General features: G+C 37.0%; 1 protein-coding gene and 1 long non-coding RNA gene across 2 annotated transcripts; one reads left to right on the plus strand and one right to left on the minus strand.

The window, feature by feature from the left end:
- Window positions 1–10892: 10892 nt before the first annotated feature.
- LOC148851687 (putative pectinesterase/pectinesterase inhibitor 51) lies at window positions 10893–13364 on the minus strand. Its single transcript, XM_088946785.1, has 2 exons — window positions 12141–13364; window positions 10893–11813 (listed from the first exon to the last, which is right to left on the minus strand). Exons 1-2 carry the CDS (start codon window positions 13144–13146, stop codon window positions 11128–11130), a joined length of 1692 nt encoding a protein of 563 aa, XP_088802911.1. The 5' UTR covers window positions 13147–13364; the 3' UTR covers window positions 10893–11127.
- LOC148851688 (uncharacterized) lies at window positions 13333–18329 on the plus strand. The gene is made up of 2 exons (XR_016099628.1): window positions 13333–14179; window positions 14593–18329. It is a non-coding gene; the product is annotated as an uncharacterized LOC148851688 (long non-coding RNA).
- The last annotated feature ends 322 nt before the right edge of the window (window positions 18330–18651 follow it).

Raw genomic sequence — 18651 nt, forward strand, 5'->3', positions numbered from 1 at the left:
AATTGACGTTATGGCTTGAATCATTTGACCCAGATGGTTGAACCGCTAACCTAGAACTAGTGGCCAAAGCAGTTCTGTTTCTGAGTTGGTTTTTAAATCCTTGGTAGGCAAAACACATGGTGCATTCATTGCATTGCACTACACAATAAAAAACCTGATTGGTTGAACTTAAAATGGTAAGTACACTTTATTAAATATGAAAGTACACTTTGTAAAATATAAACCAATAAAAAGTATGGAAAAGCACACTACAGCCCACTACAGAATTCTGAAATTATCTAGTAACACCCCTCCCCTATAAATCACATCCTACCCATGGATTTGGCATCGATCCACGGTTAAGATTCATCCCACCTATATGATGGGGCTAAGAATTCTGACATGGGCTGAACAGTCATTCTCCCAAAGTACGGAAAAGTATATTGCAGCCCTAAAAAGTAAAGCAAACTTTATTGTGACTTATTTCCAAATACAAAATTTGTATTTGGTTCAAATGCCCTACAAACAAACAAAGCCTCAAGCAACATATAGTTGATACATGAATATATCATTTGGATGGACCCTTATCCAAAAATCAACCCTAACTTTGTACTTGACATATTTCAAAATGGGTTTTGATATTATAGAATCAATATTGCAAAAATACATTGAATGGTAAGTGAAGCTATGATTCTTGAATCCATTGTGATAGGAACAAGTACTCCATCTCACGGAGATTACTTTCTTTGAATGATAAATGGTAGGTAAAACACAAGGTGCATTCAGTGCACTGCAGTTTACAATAAAAATCCTGATTGGTTGAACTTGATGGTAGGTACACTTTATTAAATATGAAATTACACTGTAAAACATTAATCAATGAAAACTAAAGCATAATTTAGTGTGACTTATTTCTAGGTACAAAATTTTTATTTGGTTCATATGCCTTACAATCAAACAGAGCCTCAAGCAATGGATAATTAATAGAAGGATACATTATTTGGATGGACCTTTATCTAAAAATCACCCCTAACTTTGTACTTGACTTATTTCCAAATGGTTTTAGGAGTTACAAAATCAATACTGAAAAAATATAGTTTATTTCATTGAATGATAAATGATGGCCTGATTGAAGTGAAGCTATGATTCTTGGATCCATTGTGATAGGAACAAGTACTCTCTATCTCATGGGGATTACTTCTTTGAATGATAAATGGTAGGCAAAACACATGGTGCATTCGTTGCATTACTATTCAATAAAAAACCAAATTGGTTGAACTTGATGATAAGTACACTTTATTAAATATGAAGTTATTCTTTGTAAAACATGAATAAATGAAAAGTAAATCAAACTTTAATGTGACTATTGAAATATGGATTTATAATAGGGTAAATCTCATTGTGGTACCCAAATTTTAAATCGTGCCAATAGAGTACGTGAACTCCCAAAATGTCCTAGTTTAGTCCATGTTGTTAATAGTTCGTCAGTTATTTGTAAGGTTTTTAAATTTAACCTGGACAACGAACCAGTCAGGGGTCTAGTTCTCAGGTCAAACAGTCGGACCGTTCGAACTGAACGAACTACCCATTCTAAAAAAATAAAAATAAAAAAACCAGCCAAACCGTTGAATAGTTCAAACGGTTCAACCACCTGGGTCAGCGGTTTGCTTACCAAATCAACGGTTTTGGGGGAAATCATGGTTCTGGGTAAAACAAAACTAGTCACCTGACCAGTTCCCGGTTTTTCCAATCCAATCGTCCAGTCTAGTCCGGTTTTGAAAACCATGGTTATTTGTATCATGTGATGACATGTACAACTTAAAACTTTTGAAAATGTCAAAACTATCCACAAAATAAGACATTGCTCATCATCTTCTTTCTCAAGAATTAACATTGAACCAAATCAATGATGAACAACTCAAAAGACATTTGGATGGTTGATAGAGAAAATTAAATGACACCCAAAGGGTATTTGTATCTTTTCACATACCACTCAACAATGATTAACAATTTTGGATTAAATTAGGACGTTTTAGGAGCTCAGGTAGGTACTGGATTAGCATGCTTTGAAATTTGGATACCAAAATGAGGCGGCCTACTAAAGTACAGGATACTAATCTGCAATTTACCCTTTATAATATAACCAATAATAATGAATGTACCATGATTGAACTCTGAAGCTGTGTTTTGTTTGAAGGAAAAGGTAAGCAAAGGAAGGGAAAGGTGAGACAATTAAACTTTCTTGGATGCTTGTGCGATTTTCTTTCAAATTAAACACACCCAAAAAGACAACACAATTGAAATTTTCTGGTTGCTTACTTGCTTTTATAAGGGTTACGACTTGAAACTTTCTCATAAGTTACTTAGAAGCAAAGAAGTAAACTTGTACTCTATAATTGAGAAATCTCATTGACCCTTCTTGATGCATGTCATTCTCTTATCTACCTAAATTGATGTATTATCAAAATAAACTAATAAAAGATGGTATAATCCACAAACTCCTTAATACCAGTAGATGGTGTGAATGTGGAAGCAATATTTGTGGTAGTGGTTCGGACAATACTTGTTGGATCTCGTCGCTGTCAGCCACATTGTACAGGCAATAGAAGAAGCTAGAGTGGAGGATTTTATGAGAAGTGGGCATATGCAAAGTGCACGTGCTACAGTTGATGGAAGTACCATTTGAAGTTATGGAGGTTTACAAACTACAAAGCCTAATTTAGGTGGAGTGGGATCTGCACACAACAAAAATTGCACAAACATGATCTGTGTTTATACATCTTACAGTGAGAATAAGACCCACCATGTCTGTGATGTATGAACACATATCATGTTAGAATGTATTGAAACAATTTTTTGTTGTGAGCATATGTGGCCTCTAACTTTGGCTTCCCAGTTGAGATAGTAACAATGAACCACCACTCTAATTCTCTAAATATCTTTAGTTTATTTTATTCTATTTGAGAAATAATTTGGTCACCCATGGTCTGTTCTGTTTGTGATCAAATCCATGGCCTCTTGGCAGATAAAAAGTATGCACACCGAAGGTTGTTCTTCAAATGGGCCACCTGTCCAAACTTCTACAAAATTTGGACAGACAAGTTATTGAATGGCACATGACTAAGAGATGGGTGGATTTGATCATATGAAGATGGGAGAAGTAGGATATATGGGCCCTCATCTTTCGGTCCAACAATTTAGACATCCCTCGGGGCACGCCAAAGTTGCCAAACCATGGGTGTTAATTTGGATTTCGGGTGATTATGTGTTTTCATTTTTCATTTTATTTTATTTATAAGGCTCGTTCATTTATTTGGAAATTATTTGTTTATGTTTTTTTATTTTTTAGATAAATAAAAAATAATCATTTTAATCATAATTTTTTCATAAAACATACATAAATCTGAAATAACATAATTATCTTGATCAATGGAAACTAAATTTCATTGACCAAATTTCCTTCTCAAAATTCAAATCCAAAAATAAAGGCTGGAGATTTTGAAGCTCATGAAAGAAAACCCTGTTTTCTTAGAGAATGGGGGAAATACAGCAAAAACACCCCCAGTTGAAGTATGGGAAAAGTTGGGTCAAAATAATCAAAATTGCGATTTCTTTGTATAATATGGTGGGGGTCATAGAGGTGGATTTGTCCTCTTGTGTGGTGGTCCATACTCGAGGTCCCATACTCGATAATCTAATTAGATGGGAAGATTATTGCACAAGATTGAAAATAGGGAAGTTTCCTGTGACAAATAGCTGTATCTGACTAGACAATTTTAGACGGTGCCAACTGGCTAAATGGTAAGGTCTGTGGATGGTTGGTTGTAGACTAGTAGCGGGGATCAGATACTATTGAGGAATAGGGTGGTTACAGGAAAAGAGGCGGGCATCGATTCAGCTGCAGTCCATTTATCTCTTTTTTTTTTTTTCTTTTCTTTGGGTAAAATACAAAGACCGCTGTACTTTGTTTTGCGACAAAGTCAGGGTCATACTATTCAGAGAAAAACATTATTCATCTTCTCCGACCTTACGATACACAAACAACAGCGGCAGTAGCTATTGCAATGGCGGTGGATTTCCAAAGTCCTTCCTCTCTCTCCCCTGATCTCTCTTCTACACCTTCCCCTTTATCTCGTCCCCTTTCTTCTTCCCGATTTCCATGTGTTCCATGAATAGTATGCTTTGGAAAATGAAGTCATCATTTAAAAATCAGAAAAGTACAACCAAGCCCAATGCAAAATTTTGAACTCCACTGCAGATCTATAAACATTCAAAATGTCAACCCTCCCCCCATTCTATACATCAATGCCCCCTTGTGAATTAGCATCAATTCCAAGCTGGCACCCACCCTAATTGTACTTTGGGCCTATAAATTCTGATGTTGGGCTGAATCGTCATTCTCCCTATAAAAAACTATACAAAGAAAAACCAAAATATCATTGCATTATTCAAATGGTACCAACTGCCAACCGGTTCCATTTGTAAGATGTCTAGTTGTATCGAGACTTGACCAAATGACCAATTGAAGGGTTTCTGGTTGGTGTTAGGGGAGACTTGAGGTCAAATAGGGATGTGCGTAATTGTAATACAATCCCAAACGATCATTGCTGATTTTTTTTCAAAAATGAATATTCTTTCAAAGTTTCAATGTAAGTATAAAAAATAAAACAAAATAAAATAAACCAGGCAGACTCTATTACTGATACAGACACTTGAATCTAGCACTGCAGTAGTTCTAGCTAGCTCCTAGCTATACTCCACTGGATGATTGACTACTACTACTACAAACCCCCCTTAAACCCCCTCTTCTTTTACAGGCTTTCATCAACAAAACGCTCGTCTTTCGTACCTATTTAACTCAAATAGTCGAATCATTAAAACGTCATTCGAAAGAAAATGATTCAGCTTTCGTTTCCATTTCTGCCTCAATGCTCAGTAAACAACAAAGCAATAAAATCAATTTTCACGTATGGGTATTCATAAAAAAAAATCAAACCAAATTTAGAAAATCGAACAAAAAATATGGTTAATCAAATCAATCGATCGATCGATCGATATATATAAATATATATGTGTGTATAATATATCTCACATATTATCTATATATTATATATAAATATGTGCATATTATTTATTATTTATAACATAATATATTATATTTTTGTTTATAATATATGTTATAAATATAAAAAAGCCAAAGAATCGGCCAGACAAAAATTGAAACCAATCAATCGGTTAACTGATGATATTGGTTAAAAAATATACAAAAACCGGTAGGACCTATTCAATTTCAAACAATCTCCCATAATTTAATTAACTGAACCATGAACACCCCTATGCATAAGAGTCTAGATATGTTCCTCATGTAACGCTCCTCACGCCAACCTCATAACACATTTTATTCATACATCAAAAATATCATCAGTACTTGTGTGTTATTAATTGTAGGGAGATATTCTCATTACATGGTAGAATGTGCTGTGAGATTCATATGAAATGCGACATGAGGAGCAAATCTCAATTCTGTGCAAAAGCTAAAAATAGAATTAAAAAAATTAAAGATGTTGAAGGAAATTGGGTAGAGGGGGATGACAAAATCTCAAAATCCTAATAGATCATTTTGGAGACATTTACAAATCTGCAAACCCACAACTTGTTGACATAAATAGAGATATGGAAACTTGTACCAACAGTGTTAAGGAATAGTTAAGGAAGATGTAATCAATGCGATAAAAGGTTTTTCCCACTCCGAGCACCTATTAAGAGAATTGAACTCTACATAATTTGCTCTAGTCTCTAAGGTTGTGCAACCCACTTTAAACCTATTATCCTATGTAATGCAACCTATAAGATCATTGCAAATGTGTTGGTAAATAGGTTAAAGCCCTCTCATGACTCTATCATCAACCTAAACCAGAGTGCTTTCAGTACGGGAAGAGTAATAAATGACAACATCCTCATAGCCCATGAACTAATCCATCACATGAAAACCTCAAAAAGTTCAAAAGGAATGATGGCTCTTAAACTTGACATAAGCAAGGCTTATGACAGACTAAAGTGGGATTTTATTTAGAGGGTTCTTCTCAAATTGGGTTTTGGTCCAAGGTGGGCCCTGTGGGTAATGGAGTGTGTATCCATAGTATCTTATTAGATTCTAGTCAGTGGTACTCCCACAGAAAAACTATTCCCAAAAAGAGGAATTAGGCAAGGGAACCTTTTATCTCATTACCTTTTTCTCGTGTGCTCTGAAGTTTTTTTGGCAAACTTAAATGGGCTGGTCCAAGACTCCTTAATCTCGGGCATAAGATTAAATGCTCACTGTGCCATCATTTCTCACCTATTTTTTGTAGATGATAGCTATATATTCACAAGAGCCTCCCTTTAGGAAGGAGCCCATGTGGTGGAAGTCATTCAAAGATATGAAAGGACCTTTGGTCAACAAGTGAATTTTACTAAGTCATAAGTCTTTCTTAGCTCTAGAACCCACCCAAAATTCATGAGAATCATAGTTAAAAGCCTTAAGTTAAGCTAGTAAAGAGCCCTCCAAATACCTTGGACTACCTACCATTTTTAGCAGAACCAAAGCAATTATCTTTTCTTATTTAGTGGAGAGGGTTGAGAGCAAAACGAATGCTTGGAATGAGAAGTACATAAGCCAAGCAGGGAATGAGACTTTATTGAAATCCATGTAGCAGCTATTCCAACCTACGCTATGTCATGTTTCCTAATCCCAAAAAAAAAATATGTGGAGAAATAAATAAACTCCAAAGAACCTTCTGGTGGGGTAAGAATGAAAATAATAGCAGTAAAATTCATTGGGTAGATTGGACACAATTATAAGAAACAAACTGGATGGGGATTTAGGTTTTAGGGACCCCTGTTGTTTTAACCTTGCTCTCCTAACAAAGTTTGCATGGAGAATCGCTTCAAGTGAAAATTGCCTATAGGCCCAAGTAATAAAAGGGAAATACATTAAAAATAAAAATTTAGTAAGGGATGGTCTCCCCTCATCTGGCTCTTGGGGATGGAAAAGAATCCTAGCTGGAAGAAAACTTATCCAAAGAGTTGTTTGGCTGGTCAACAAAGGCAACAACCTCTCAATTTGGGGTGATAGTTGGTTGTCATAAACAAAAGGTTTCAAGTTAATGGGCCCAAACCCAAGGCCAGGTTCCCCTACCATGGTAAGTGAACTAATTGATAGTAATAGCAAAACATGGAAAACAACTCTAGTAAAGGACCTAGTGGGGGATTTCTATGAAACAAAATTTTTAAATTGAATTTTCCCTTAACAAAAGTTTAGGGTACTAAAGTGGAATTTTCCCTTAACAAAAAAATGATGATACTAAAAACCACCATAATTTACAAAGTGTTCCACGAATAGCAGGCTAAAATGAAGTCATCATTTGAAAAAGGGATCAGTGGATTGCAATCCATCTCATAAATCTGAGTTACAACCCCCTCCTAGTCTACTAGTAGCCCCCCTATAAACCGCATCCTGCCCATGAATTTGACATCAATCCATGGACAGAATTTAGTCCACCCCTAGAAATCTTAGCTCCAACCTAAGGATGGACTAAATTATAAAAATCCTTTAAAAAACTATACAAAGAAAAGTCAAAATATCATTGCATTATTCAAACGGTGCTAACTACCAACCAGTTCAGTTTGTAAGATGTTTGGTTGTATCGAGACCTAACCAAATGGTCAGTTGAAGGGTTTCTGGTTGGAGTTAGGGGAGACTTGAGGTCAAATAGGGATGTACGTAACTATAATACAACCCCAAATGATCATTGTTGTTTTTTAAAAAATGAATATTCTTTCAAAGTTTCAATGTAACCATAAAAACAAATAAAATAAACCAGACACTCTATTACTGATGCAAACACTTGAATCTCACACTACAATAGTTCTGGCTAGCTCCTAACTATACTCCACTGGATGACTTATTGATGGTAGAAAGTAGAAATCCACTCTTCTTCTTCAGGCTTTCATCAACAAGACGCTCTTCTTTCGTACATTTTTAACTCAAACGGTTAAACCGTCAAAACATCGTTCAAAAGAAAACGATTCAACTTTTGTTTCCATTTTTGGCACAATGCTCAGTAAACGACAAAGCAATAAAATCAATTTTCATGTCTGGGTGTTCATAAAAAATCGAAAAATCAAACCGAATTTAGAAAATTGAATAAAAAATATGGTTAATCGAATCGATCGATATATATTTATATGTATATTATATATTTTTAATATATCTCACATATTATCTATATATTATATACAAATATGTGCATTATATATATAAATATATACATATATATATTTATAATATATAATATATTATATATCGTTTATTATTTATAACATAATATATTATATATATTTGTTTATAATATATGTTATAAATATAAAAAACCAAAGAACCAAAGAATCGGCTAGACAAAAACCAAAATCAATCAACCGGTTAACTGATGATATTGGTTCGAAGATAAACACAAACTAGTAGAACCTATTCGGTTTCAAAAAATCTCCCATAATTTAATTAACTGAACCATGAACACCCCTATGCATAAGAGTCTAGATATGTTTCTCATGTAACGCTCCTCACACCAACCTCATAACACATTTTATTCATACATCAGGGATATGTCCAGTACTTGTGTGTTATTATCTGCAAGGAGATATTCTCATTACATAGTGGAATATGTTTTGAGACATTTACAAATCTGCAAACCCCCGTCTGTTGACATAAAGAGCTATGGAAGCTTGTACCAACATTATTATAAAAGATTTGTGGGCTACACTAGAAAGGGATGTAAATGATGAAGAGATAGACGTTGTTTTGTTTCAAATAGAACCCAAGAAAACCTTGGGGCCAAATGGTCTTCCTAATTTCTTCTTCCAAAAGTATTGGGGAATAGTTAAGGAAGATATAATCAATGCGGTAAAAGGTTTTTTCTACTCCGGGCACTTGTTAAGAGAATTGAACTCTACCTACATTACTCTAGTCCCTAAGGTAAATACCCCTGGTTGTGCAACCCACTTTAGACCTATTAGCCTTTGTAATACAACCTACAAGACCATTGCAAAAGTGTTGGTAAATTGGTTGAAGCCCTATCTTGACTCTATCATCAGCCTAAACTAGAGTGTTTTCATTCTGGGAAGGGTGATAAATGAAAACATCCTCATATCCCATGAACTAATCCACCACATGAAAACCTCAAAAAGTTCAAAAGGAATAATGGCTCTTAAACTTGACATGAGCAAGGCTTATGACAGGCTGGAGTGGGATTTTATTCAAAGGGTTTTTCTCAAATTGGGTTTTGGTCAAAGGTGGGTCCGATGGGTAATGGAGTGTGTATTCGTAGTATCTTATCATATTCTAGTCAATGGTACTTCCATAGAAAAACTATTCTCAGAAAGAGGAATTAGGCAAGGGGACCCTTTATCTCCTTAATCTCAGGTATAAGATTAAATGCTCATTGCCCCATCATTTATCACTTGTTTTTTTGCATATGACAACTATATATTCACAAGGGCCTCCCTTCAAGAAGGAGCCCATGTGGTGGAAGTCATTCAAAGATTTGAAAGGGCTTTTAGTCAACAAGTAAATTTTACTAAGTTTGAAATCTTTTTTAGCTCCAGAACCCACCCCAAATTCATGAGAATCATAGCTAAGAGCATCAAAGTCAAGCTAGTAAGGAGCCCCTCCAAATACCTTGGACTACATACATTTTTTAGCATAACCAAAACAAATATCTTTTCCCAGTTGGTGGAGAGAGTTGAGAGCAAAATGAATGCTTGGAATGAGAAGTACCTAATCAAAACAAAATGCAAAAGCCATCATTTCTAGCAAAATGTTAAGGATGCCAAATTCATATTGACACCCCAAGCGTGTCCTGTAGGCGCCCACCCCATATACACATTTTAGTGTGCATTGGGAACATCTGGAAATAGGAGTGCTTACGGTTCGGTACTGAACCATGGGTTAGTTTTTGAAACTAAATCAGGGTTATTGGTTTTTAGAAAACCGGTAATAGAAACCAAACCAAATCCGATGAGTTAACCAGTTGATCGGTTTGGTTAACCGTTGGTTTGGTTTGTCAGTTTTTTAGTTTTTTATTATTTACAATATTTATTATAGAAAAATATATAAATATATAACAAAATACTAGAAATATATATAATATTATATTTTAAATAATAAATAATATATTATATATTTATATATAATGCATATTTATTAATTTATAATGTATAAAAATATATGATATATAGTATATACAAATATACAAAAAATATATATAAATATATGTATACCGATCAATTTGATTAATCACTGATTTTCTATTTTGATTAACCAAAACCGAATCAATACCTTCAGTTTTTTAAAATATTAAACTGAAATCAAATCGACCGATTTAGTTAACCAAATTTTCGGTTCGATTTCAATTGATTTTTTCAGTCGATTCGAATTTTTGGTTTTTTCTCACCCCCTATCTGAAACATCTTCCGTAATTGTCATTATCACTAGGAGATATTCCGTAATTGTCAAGGTTGGAATGTACTGTAGGGCACCGATGGAAATTCAATCCTTAAGACATATGTGCCCCACAAGGGGGCGCCCCACGATGTCCTACAGTACATCCCGGCCGTGTATTAAAAAGATCTCCTGATGATGTATCAGAAATGATGATATCATTGGGAGATATTCTCAATACACGGTAGAGATGTGATGTAGGACGTTGTGAGGCGCTCCTGATTTTGACTAGTTGTAGGAGTGGAACCGAGTATAGTTTAAAATCGCCTCGTCCAACACATGTCACTGTCGTATCATGTGCTTGGTTACTCTTGATTGAAAAGTATCAATTTTCGTTCAAAGACAAAGGAAATTATAACAGATGAAGTGGACAAAGTGACAAACAATTCAGCTGATTGCTATAATGCCATTTTTTTCTAACGCTACTTTCTAGACGGGACCAGTCTGATCGATCCTTACACAATCATTTTGGAAATTTCGCTTTCATTTCCTCTAAAGCTATGTTTGGTTTGACTAAAGGTCCTAAGTAAAATTACCAGCTGGCAATTACAGATGAAAAATATATATTGATAATATTATTAATTCCTTTTCTTGTACTACTATTAACGTAGTTAAGAAGATGTTGGTATCCACTCGTTGCCTTGAATGAAATTCGGCACCGAATACGCGAATAAATGCTCGGCCGGTATCTGACTACTCCATGGCACCCTCGACGACACATTAGCCCCCGGCCCGGCATTCTGGAACTCACCATAGTAGAGCGTCCCCAATGCGAAGTCTCCGCTCCATGGCATCCAACCTTCTGGGTTGATGAGTGTCTCCATATAGCAATCTACGAACACTGTTCTCGAGTATTCCTTCCATGGCCTACCCAAGAAGTTTCTGTGGACCTTGGGGTTGGCATTGTACAGAGCCATGTACTCATCTGTGGCATTGATGACACAATTCTGGAAGACGAAGCCAGTTGATTGCGCTGGGTCTGTGCGCCCATGGGCCGTGACCGTATTGGTCTCGCCCTGCTCGGGCTTGACTTGGCGTGGGCGGACTCGGATGACGCAGTCCTGAAAGACGGCAGCCGAGTTGCCGAAGATGAAATCCACGTTGCCTTCTATTCGACATGATTTGTAGAATTGACGCACGGAATGGGCATAGAGTGTGTCTTGATTGCCTAGGAATTCGCAATTCTCGAGTATGGAGAGGTCGCTGTCTGAGCGGAATGCCACGGCTTGGTGAGCGTCCGGCCCGGCCGTGTTCTCGAATGTTATGTCACGGGCCATAAACCCGTCCCCAATTACTCCTGCCCAACAGAAAAATTAATCAGCAAATGATTCATTGATTCTAATTCCATTATCAAGACAAGGACAATAGTCACGGACTACGAACTATAGTCCTAATTTCCCATCTATAGTTTCCTCCACTAAAATAATTGCCCCTGTCGTCTGTCGAAGCTCGAAATTCTCACGTGAATGAGGATCTAATTCACATGCGATTATGCGAGGTAAGGTAACCGCATGGGAGATGGGACCTACTTGAAAAAATGAACGGCTGAGATCACGTGTATCATCAAACGCTCAATGGATAATGGGATGGTTAGGACTTAGATCTTAGATGTGGCTGTGCTTACCGACGGTTGCAGTGTTGAAGGTGGAGATACCAGGTTGACCCGCGTTGAGCGAACCTGTAATGACAGTTTTGCCCATGCCATCACCCAAAAATACCACGTTTTTCTTCTCAAGCGGCACTCGAACCGTCTCCTGGTAAACGCCCTCTTTGATCCGAATCACAAACCTGCGCATCCCGGCGTAATCTGGCGTGGCGTCTACCGCCGACTGCACCGTCTGATAGCACCCCATTCCCTCCTCCTTACAGACTGTAACGTCCGGGGTTAACCCTGACGGAAAACCTCCTTTGAACCCCAAATCCGTCCCGCCAACTGAACCGTTCTCCCAAAACCCGGATCGCTCCGTCATTGGCGGCCTCCACGAAGCCATGTCGTTTCCGAACAGGTCGTAAGACACGATCATGCTAAGAGCGTTACTGATCAAGCCGACCAATGAGTCCATGAACGCCATTGTTTCATTGACTTTCGAGGTGTCGTTGACGTATTTGAGGCCAGACCAGCAGGCGGAGTGGTAGAGAAGGGCCGCGCTCATCCAAGCCCGAGCGTCCTTGACTCTCCCATGTGGAAGAACCTTCGACGTCCAAGATATGCGGTATACCGAGTAGCCTAAGACCTCCAAACAGTTCTTCGCGGCAATGGTGCGATTTGGGTTGCCGGCGGAGGAGGCAAGAATGGTTTTCACCATTGATCGGGCGGTTATGACGTTCTGAAGCGAGACAGAGATGGCGGACTGGATGATGTCGATGGGTTTTGAGTTTTGCGTGAGATTCGATGACTGAGCTATGGTGGTCGCGCAGGTGTCTGGATTCCGAGTGGCTTTGCATGCTTGTTGGATCTCAGGTGGAATTGTAGAAAGTGATGCTTTTAGGGACGGTGAACTCGGCCTTCTGGTTCTTTTGAAATGCGGGTGTACGGAGGAATTGTGATGGGAATGATGATGGGTGATTGCAGAGGAGATGGAGAAGAAGAGGAGAAGGGACAGAAGGGTGAGAGAGAGGAAGGAAGCCATTGAGATGAGATGTGATGAAGAGGAGTTTGGAGCGTTCCGAGGGGTGAGACTTGAGAGGAAATGGACTTTATGAATTTTCGGAAGTCCATCGATGAGGTGGGGTGGGTCGGTGATGGTAACGTTCGCCTTCTCTTGTTTTACGGGGGGAACCCCAGATTAGTAAAAGTTTATTCTGGATTAACAGGATTTTCAGTTGATGTCGAAATGGCTAGCTGGCTAATGGCTACTGACTTTCAGGCCGTTTAATAAGGTGCAGAAGCGGAAATTGATTCTATTGCTTTGTCGTTTACTGAGCGTTGCGTCAAAAATGGAAACGGAAGCCGAACCGTTTTCTTTAGGATGACATTTTGACGGTTCAACCGTCTGGATCAAATAGGTACAAAAGAAGAGCGTCTTCTTGATGGAAGCCGGAAGAAGAGGGAAGAAGAGGGCTAGGGGGGGGTTTCTACTTTCTAGCAGCACTCAGTCATCCAGTGGAGATCGGCGAGCCAGAACTATTACAGTGCAAGATTCAAGTGTCTGGTTTATTTTATTTTGTTTTGTTTGAAAGGATATTCTTTTCTGAAAAATGAGCAATGCATGGTTTAGGGCTGTATTACAGTGAAGTTCTAGTTTGTATTCAAAGAGCTATATGTTCTTCAACGCTTTAGATCAAAGAGGCATTGGAAATCTGACAAGCTTTAGATTCTAAGAAGTTGTTCTAGGAAGAAAGTTTTCTTCTGCTTTGCTGATCAGTACAGAGGACAAGTACACGAGAAAACTTTGTTTTCCTTGGCATTTACATGAAAACAAATTAGAAAGGAGCAGAAAAGAAGTTTTTTGCTGTAAGAGAGGCACCGATGATAGCTGAAATATTTCAGACTGAATCTTTTCTGTCCATTGGCGGAGAAACAAGCACAACTTAAAGACAAATAAAGGGGATGTGGATCTGATTAGTCAAGTGACTCAAATGACAAATCTGAGCCTGTTAGCTGTCATGGATCAATCTGTTTGTTTTGTCGTTCTCTATAGGATTTACCAGTCACAGTTGCAGGTAACCAACATGATCATCAAAGTTTTTTGTTGTTGTTACAAGCATGACAGTCATGTATAATTGACCAATGACTAGTTTTATGTTTTTATTCGGTTGCTGCCATTGGCATGCCGGGATCACTGTCCTCTTCTGATTCCATATCTTTGAGATTTTCAAAGGGGGCCCTTCTTTTGATTTGGTTTGTATGAACTGGACACTATTTGTACATTATTACATGACAGTCATGTATAATTGACCAATGACTAGTTTTATGTTTTTATTCGGTTGCTGCCATTGGCATGCCGGGATCACTGTCCTCTTCTGATTCCATATCTTTGAGATTTTCGAAGGGGGCCCTTCTTTTGATTTGATTTGTATGAACTGGACACTATTTGTACATTATTAACATTATTATTGTTTCCTTTTTCTTCTAGGAATTTAGCATCTCTCCTTGGTGGAATATATGAATGGTGGATGCAGCCCCAATGCATGTACTAATTTCATAACCAGGCGGCTTGTAAACTGTTCTCGTGGTCAGCATGACAGGTTCTTCATATCTTTTTATGAAGTCCAGCAGTGTCGCCATCATCATCTAAGCCTTGTTATAACTATATGGGGTCAGCTACCTGTAGATGCTTTAGACTCAAATTATTCTTTTGTTGATAAACTCACAGTTACATGGCATTTGGTCTTGCATGCATACTTCGTAACATATTTAGCGCCAGTAAATTTTTGGGAGTTCATATGACTTATTCTTGAAGGTCTTGGCTATGAAAGGTGATCTCTATTTTCTTTATCATTTCTCCTTTCCATCTGGAGACAGGCTTGGTCACTGCAGGTGCACACTAGGAGGCACGCCTCCAAGCAAGTTACTAAGAAAATGCTTGGAGGTGCACAGTAGAGGCGTGGATACACTTGAGTCATATGCCCCCAGTATAGAGGCATACACTTGAGCCGAATGCCCTTAGTATATGCCTCTTATGTTCTTACCTTTTAAGATGGTTTTTTTATGATAAAAATATAAAAGTGGAGGAACCATTTTGTTTGGTTACCTATTGTATATTAGCACAAAGCAAAGGATGAAATTCCTCCAAATTTGTATATTGCAATATTATAATAAAATGTTATAAATAGAAGTAGAGGCACCACCATAGCTTTGATTTCTTTAAATGCATTGCATTCATCTAAATATGAGATGACAAACTTGTTTATGTTAATGTTGTGTAATTTATGTGAATTGTTAATTCTGGAATTATGGTTTGCAGTTTTGCAAGTGATATAGTGATGGCTGATGATATTTTTATAGTTATGGATGGTGATACTTCAATCCTATGTTTTAAATATAATGATTTTATTATTAGAAATTACAAGTATGAAATTTTTTTAATTTCTCTTAAAATTTCCTGTTTTTATAGGATATTTACTGTCATCTTTATTTATTTTATCTTATTTCTAATTATTTATTAATTAAAACATCCATGCTTAGGAGGCTTATGCTTCTTGCATTCTGGTTTATGCCTTAGGATGGTTGAATGCCCTGTACCCTGTATCATGTATCCATGTTTTAAATCACTGTTTGTGGAAGTTCATTCAGTAGTATCATCTGACACTAATATATTATTTTGCAGACAATTATTTATTTATTTATTTTGTTTTGGCATCACCAGAAATGCATTGGTTTTGTTTTATGATCAATCGGATCAAGTTCTTACCTTCTATACCTTATTAGTTTAAACTGGACACTGACACTTGCTAATGTTGGTATGTATAGTTGTTAGATTCAGCAGCTGATAGTATGTAAACAGTAATCAATGTCCTGTGTTGTGTGTTTTGACTTTCCATTGTTTGTAGGCTATGAATCAAAATTCCTATCTCTGTTAAGATGCCCATGTGGTAAAGTGGACATTTAGGATCTTGGCATGAAGGTTCCACTAACACCTTCGAGAATCAGATTCCTCTCATGCAATAGAACTTTTAATTGTTCAAAAGCCCAATGATCAGCTTGGCTATTCACCTATTGTCCCACTTCAGGTTGCTCTGGTTCCTCTAACTAGTGATTGTAAAATATGGTGTAAATATGTATAGAGATACATCTTGATTTTAAGGGGAAATATAGTACTAGAAAATAACATTTGTGCAGGAATAGGTTCTTCTTCTCTTTGGCTGGATATTCCAATTGAGGAGGAACTTCTTGGATGGTCTACAGTTCAAGAGCCAGAGTGGTCAGACAATTCTAGCTGTCCGACCTTTAGATGGTCAATAAAATGTATGCAACTGCATACTAGTCACAAAATCTTTAACCCTCGTATTGGAAGCTATATATGTGGTTGAGCTAGATCCCAATTATGCACTGCATACCATGCTTATGTTTAAGAGTCACTTTTGAACTCCTAATATTTCTAAAATGTATATAACTATATTTTATGAATTCCCACTTAATTGAATTGAACTTTTCACTCTTCATGCTATGATCCATACAAGAGAGGGCCTTTCTTATACAACATGATCGGTCAATGTTTTATGGGGAGGCAAGACCTCATCACGTGTGGCATGACTTTTTTATTGGTTAATTGTAGTGTTGTAACATGGATGTTTATGTTTATTACCACCAGTGATTTTAAATCTTCGTACTTAAAATTGTGAGAGGGTCTGGAAAGGACAATTGAATCATATCCACACTTGAGAGCTGAGTGTCAACCTAAAGAAGATGGACCATCTAATGTTCTCATATATCTTGGAAGCGGAAAGGGTATGCTTCCTTTTTAAATCAAAAATGTTGTCCCGACCACGTAGTTCTGTCCATCAGTAGAAGATGTGGTACCAACTGAACTGTTATGTTTTATCCCTTTTGGCTGCTAGATACTAAGATTATGTAGATTATGATCACAATCAATGATTTAAGCACCAATAATTTAACAATGGATATGGTACAAACACTAAGAAATGGTGAAATAGGATTCATGTAGCTGACCCTATATAGTTGGGATAAACATTGATGATTTAAGCACCAATGATAATGATGATGAATGGTCACAGCCAGTAAATTAAGAGGCACTAATTTTTGGGGCCAAAAGTTAGATTTGGTTGTTTGAAAATTTTTCCAATAACCAGCTTAGGATCATCCAATGGGGTATATCTTGGAAACAGACTCCTGTGGAAAAAAAAAAAAAAAGCAGATGCTAACTAAAAGAAAAGAAAACGAAAAAGACTTCATTGACTGTATACCTCTGACCTTTTGCTTACTCACTGGTCATTGTTCAAGAATTAGCCAGTTATTGATGTAAACTCTGTATTTTATCTATCAAAAAAAAAAAAAAAAAAATTGATGTAGACTCTGTAGTCATTGTTCCTAATTCTTGGGTTGGTTCCGTAGCCAACCCTCAAATGAAACTGGTCAGTGACTTGGAGTTTTAATCATAAGATGGCCACCATAAGCACCACCTCTCTGCTAATAGCAAGAACTCTGTTGGTTCAGATTGGGATACAATTGATAAAATCCTATATTGTATTTTCACTTTTCTGAAGAGACATCAAAAGGGTTGCTCTTTTGGCTGTGTCCACATGGAACTCTGCAATTAAAATTCTAAAATCCCTTTGCAAGGGAAAGAACTGGAAACTGTTGTTCAAGGTATATACCCATCATCTCTCTACTCTCATTTCATTTCATATGTATCTTACTATTTTTATGCTTTTTTTATTTTCTAAGTTTTAACTTGTTTACTGTACTCTCTTTTTACTGCCTGAACTAGATAGAAACAACTTAATCTAGACAAGGAATGACTTTCAGATGTATATACACTGCAGGGAGTGCATCTGCCTGAAATGCAACTTAGGTAATTTAGAATGTTAGAAGAGTATCTCAAGTTTCTCAAATTGTAACAGGGGGAATCACACTGGTTATTACTATGTATAGCACCACAGCTTGTGTGCATATGGAGCTTAATAGTAGACTTTGTTCTGGAACGTTAGACACAATACACATCTCCAGTTATTCGGTTATCATGTTTGTCATCCAGGACCTATCTGGTTCCATCAAAAGGACCTATTTAGAGGTGGTATAGTTCTCACTGATTGTTTTTGCTGCATACTGATGTTTCTTTACTGTTGAAATAAATTTATTCTCAGCTTACTTGGAACCACTTCAGAGAATATTCATTACAAGTTTGTACCAGATTTTTCATGTCTCTTTCCATACTCCAAGTTCATAAATGTCCTACATAACCTATGAGAATCATGGCGATAAAGTATGATTAATAGAAAAAATATAATGACTTGGAAAGTCAGAGTGTTGGCACTTTATTGAATGTTCCCTTTCTTTTGGCAACTTGTATGAGTGTACCAAGCCAAGTGTGATGCAGAGCCAAAGGGAGGTGAAACCCTTTTCTTCCTTTAGATCCATGTAGTCCTTCCTGTGGCTCCATGATGGGCTGGTAATTAGATTCTTACAAATCCATGTGAATCTGACTCAATGCCATGGGCCACAAAACCCATAC

The sequence above is a fragment of the Nelumbo lutea genome, chromosome 5 (assembly GCF_056320005.1).
Source record: "Nelumbo lutea isolate HS-2025 chromosome 5, American lotus-T2T, whole genome shotgun sequence".
Classification (NCBI taxonomy): domain Eukaryota; kingdom Viridiplantae; phylum Streptophyta; class Magnoliopsida; order Proteales; family Nelumbonaceae; genus Nelumbo; species Nelumbo lutea.

What these genes read in the sequence shown, in the direction of transcription:
- LOC148851687 (XM_088946785.1), bottom strand. Translation starts at nt 13,146, where the DNA reads ATGGCTTCCTTCCTCTCTCTCACCCTTCTGTCCCTTCTCCTCTTCTTC. An exon ending in CTTCAACACTGCAACCGTCG is followed by an intron (nt 11,814 to 12,140) that starts GTAAGCACAGCC and finishes TCTGTTGGGCAG; the next exon opens with GAGTAATTGGGGACGGGTTT.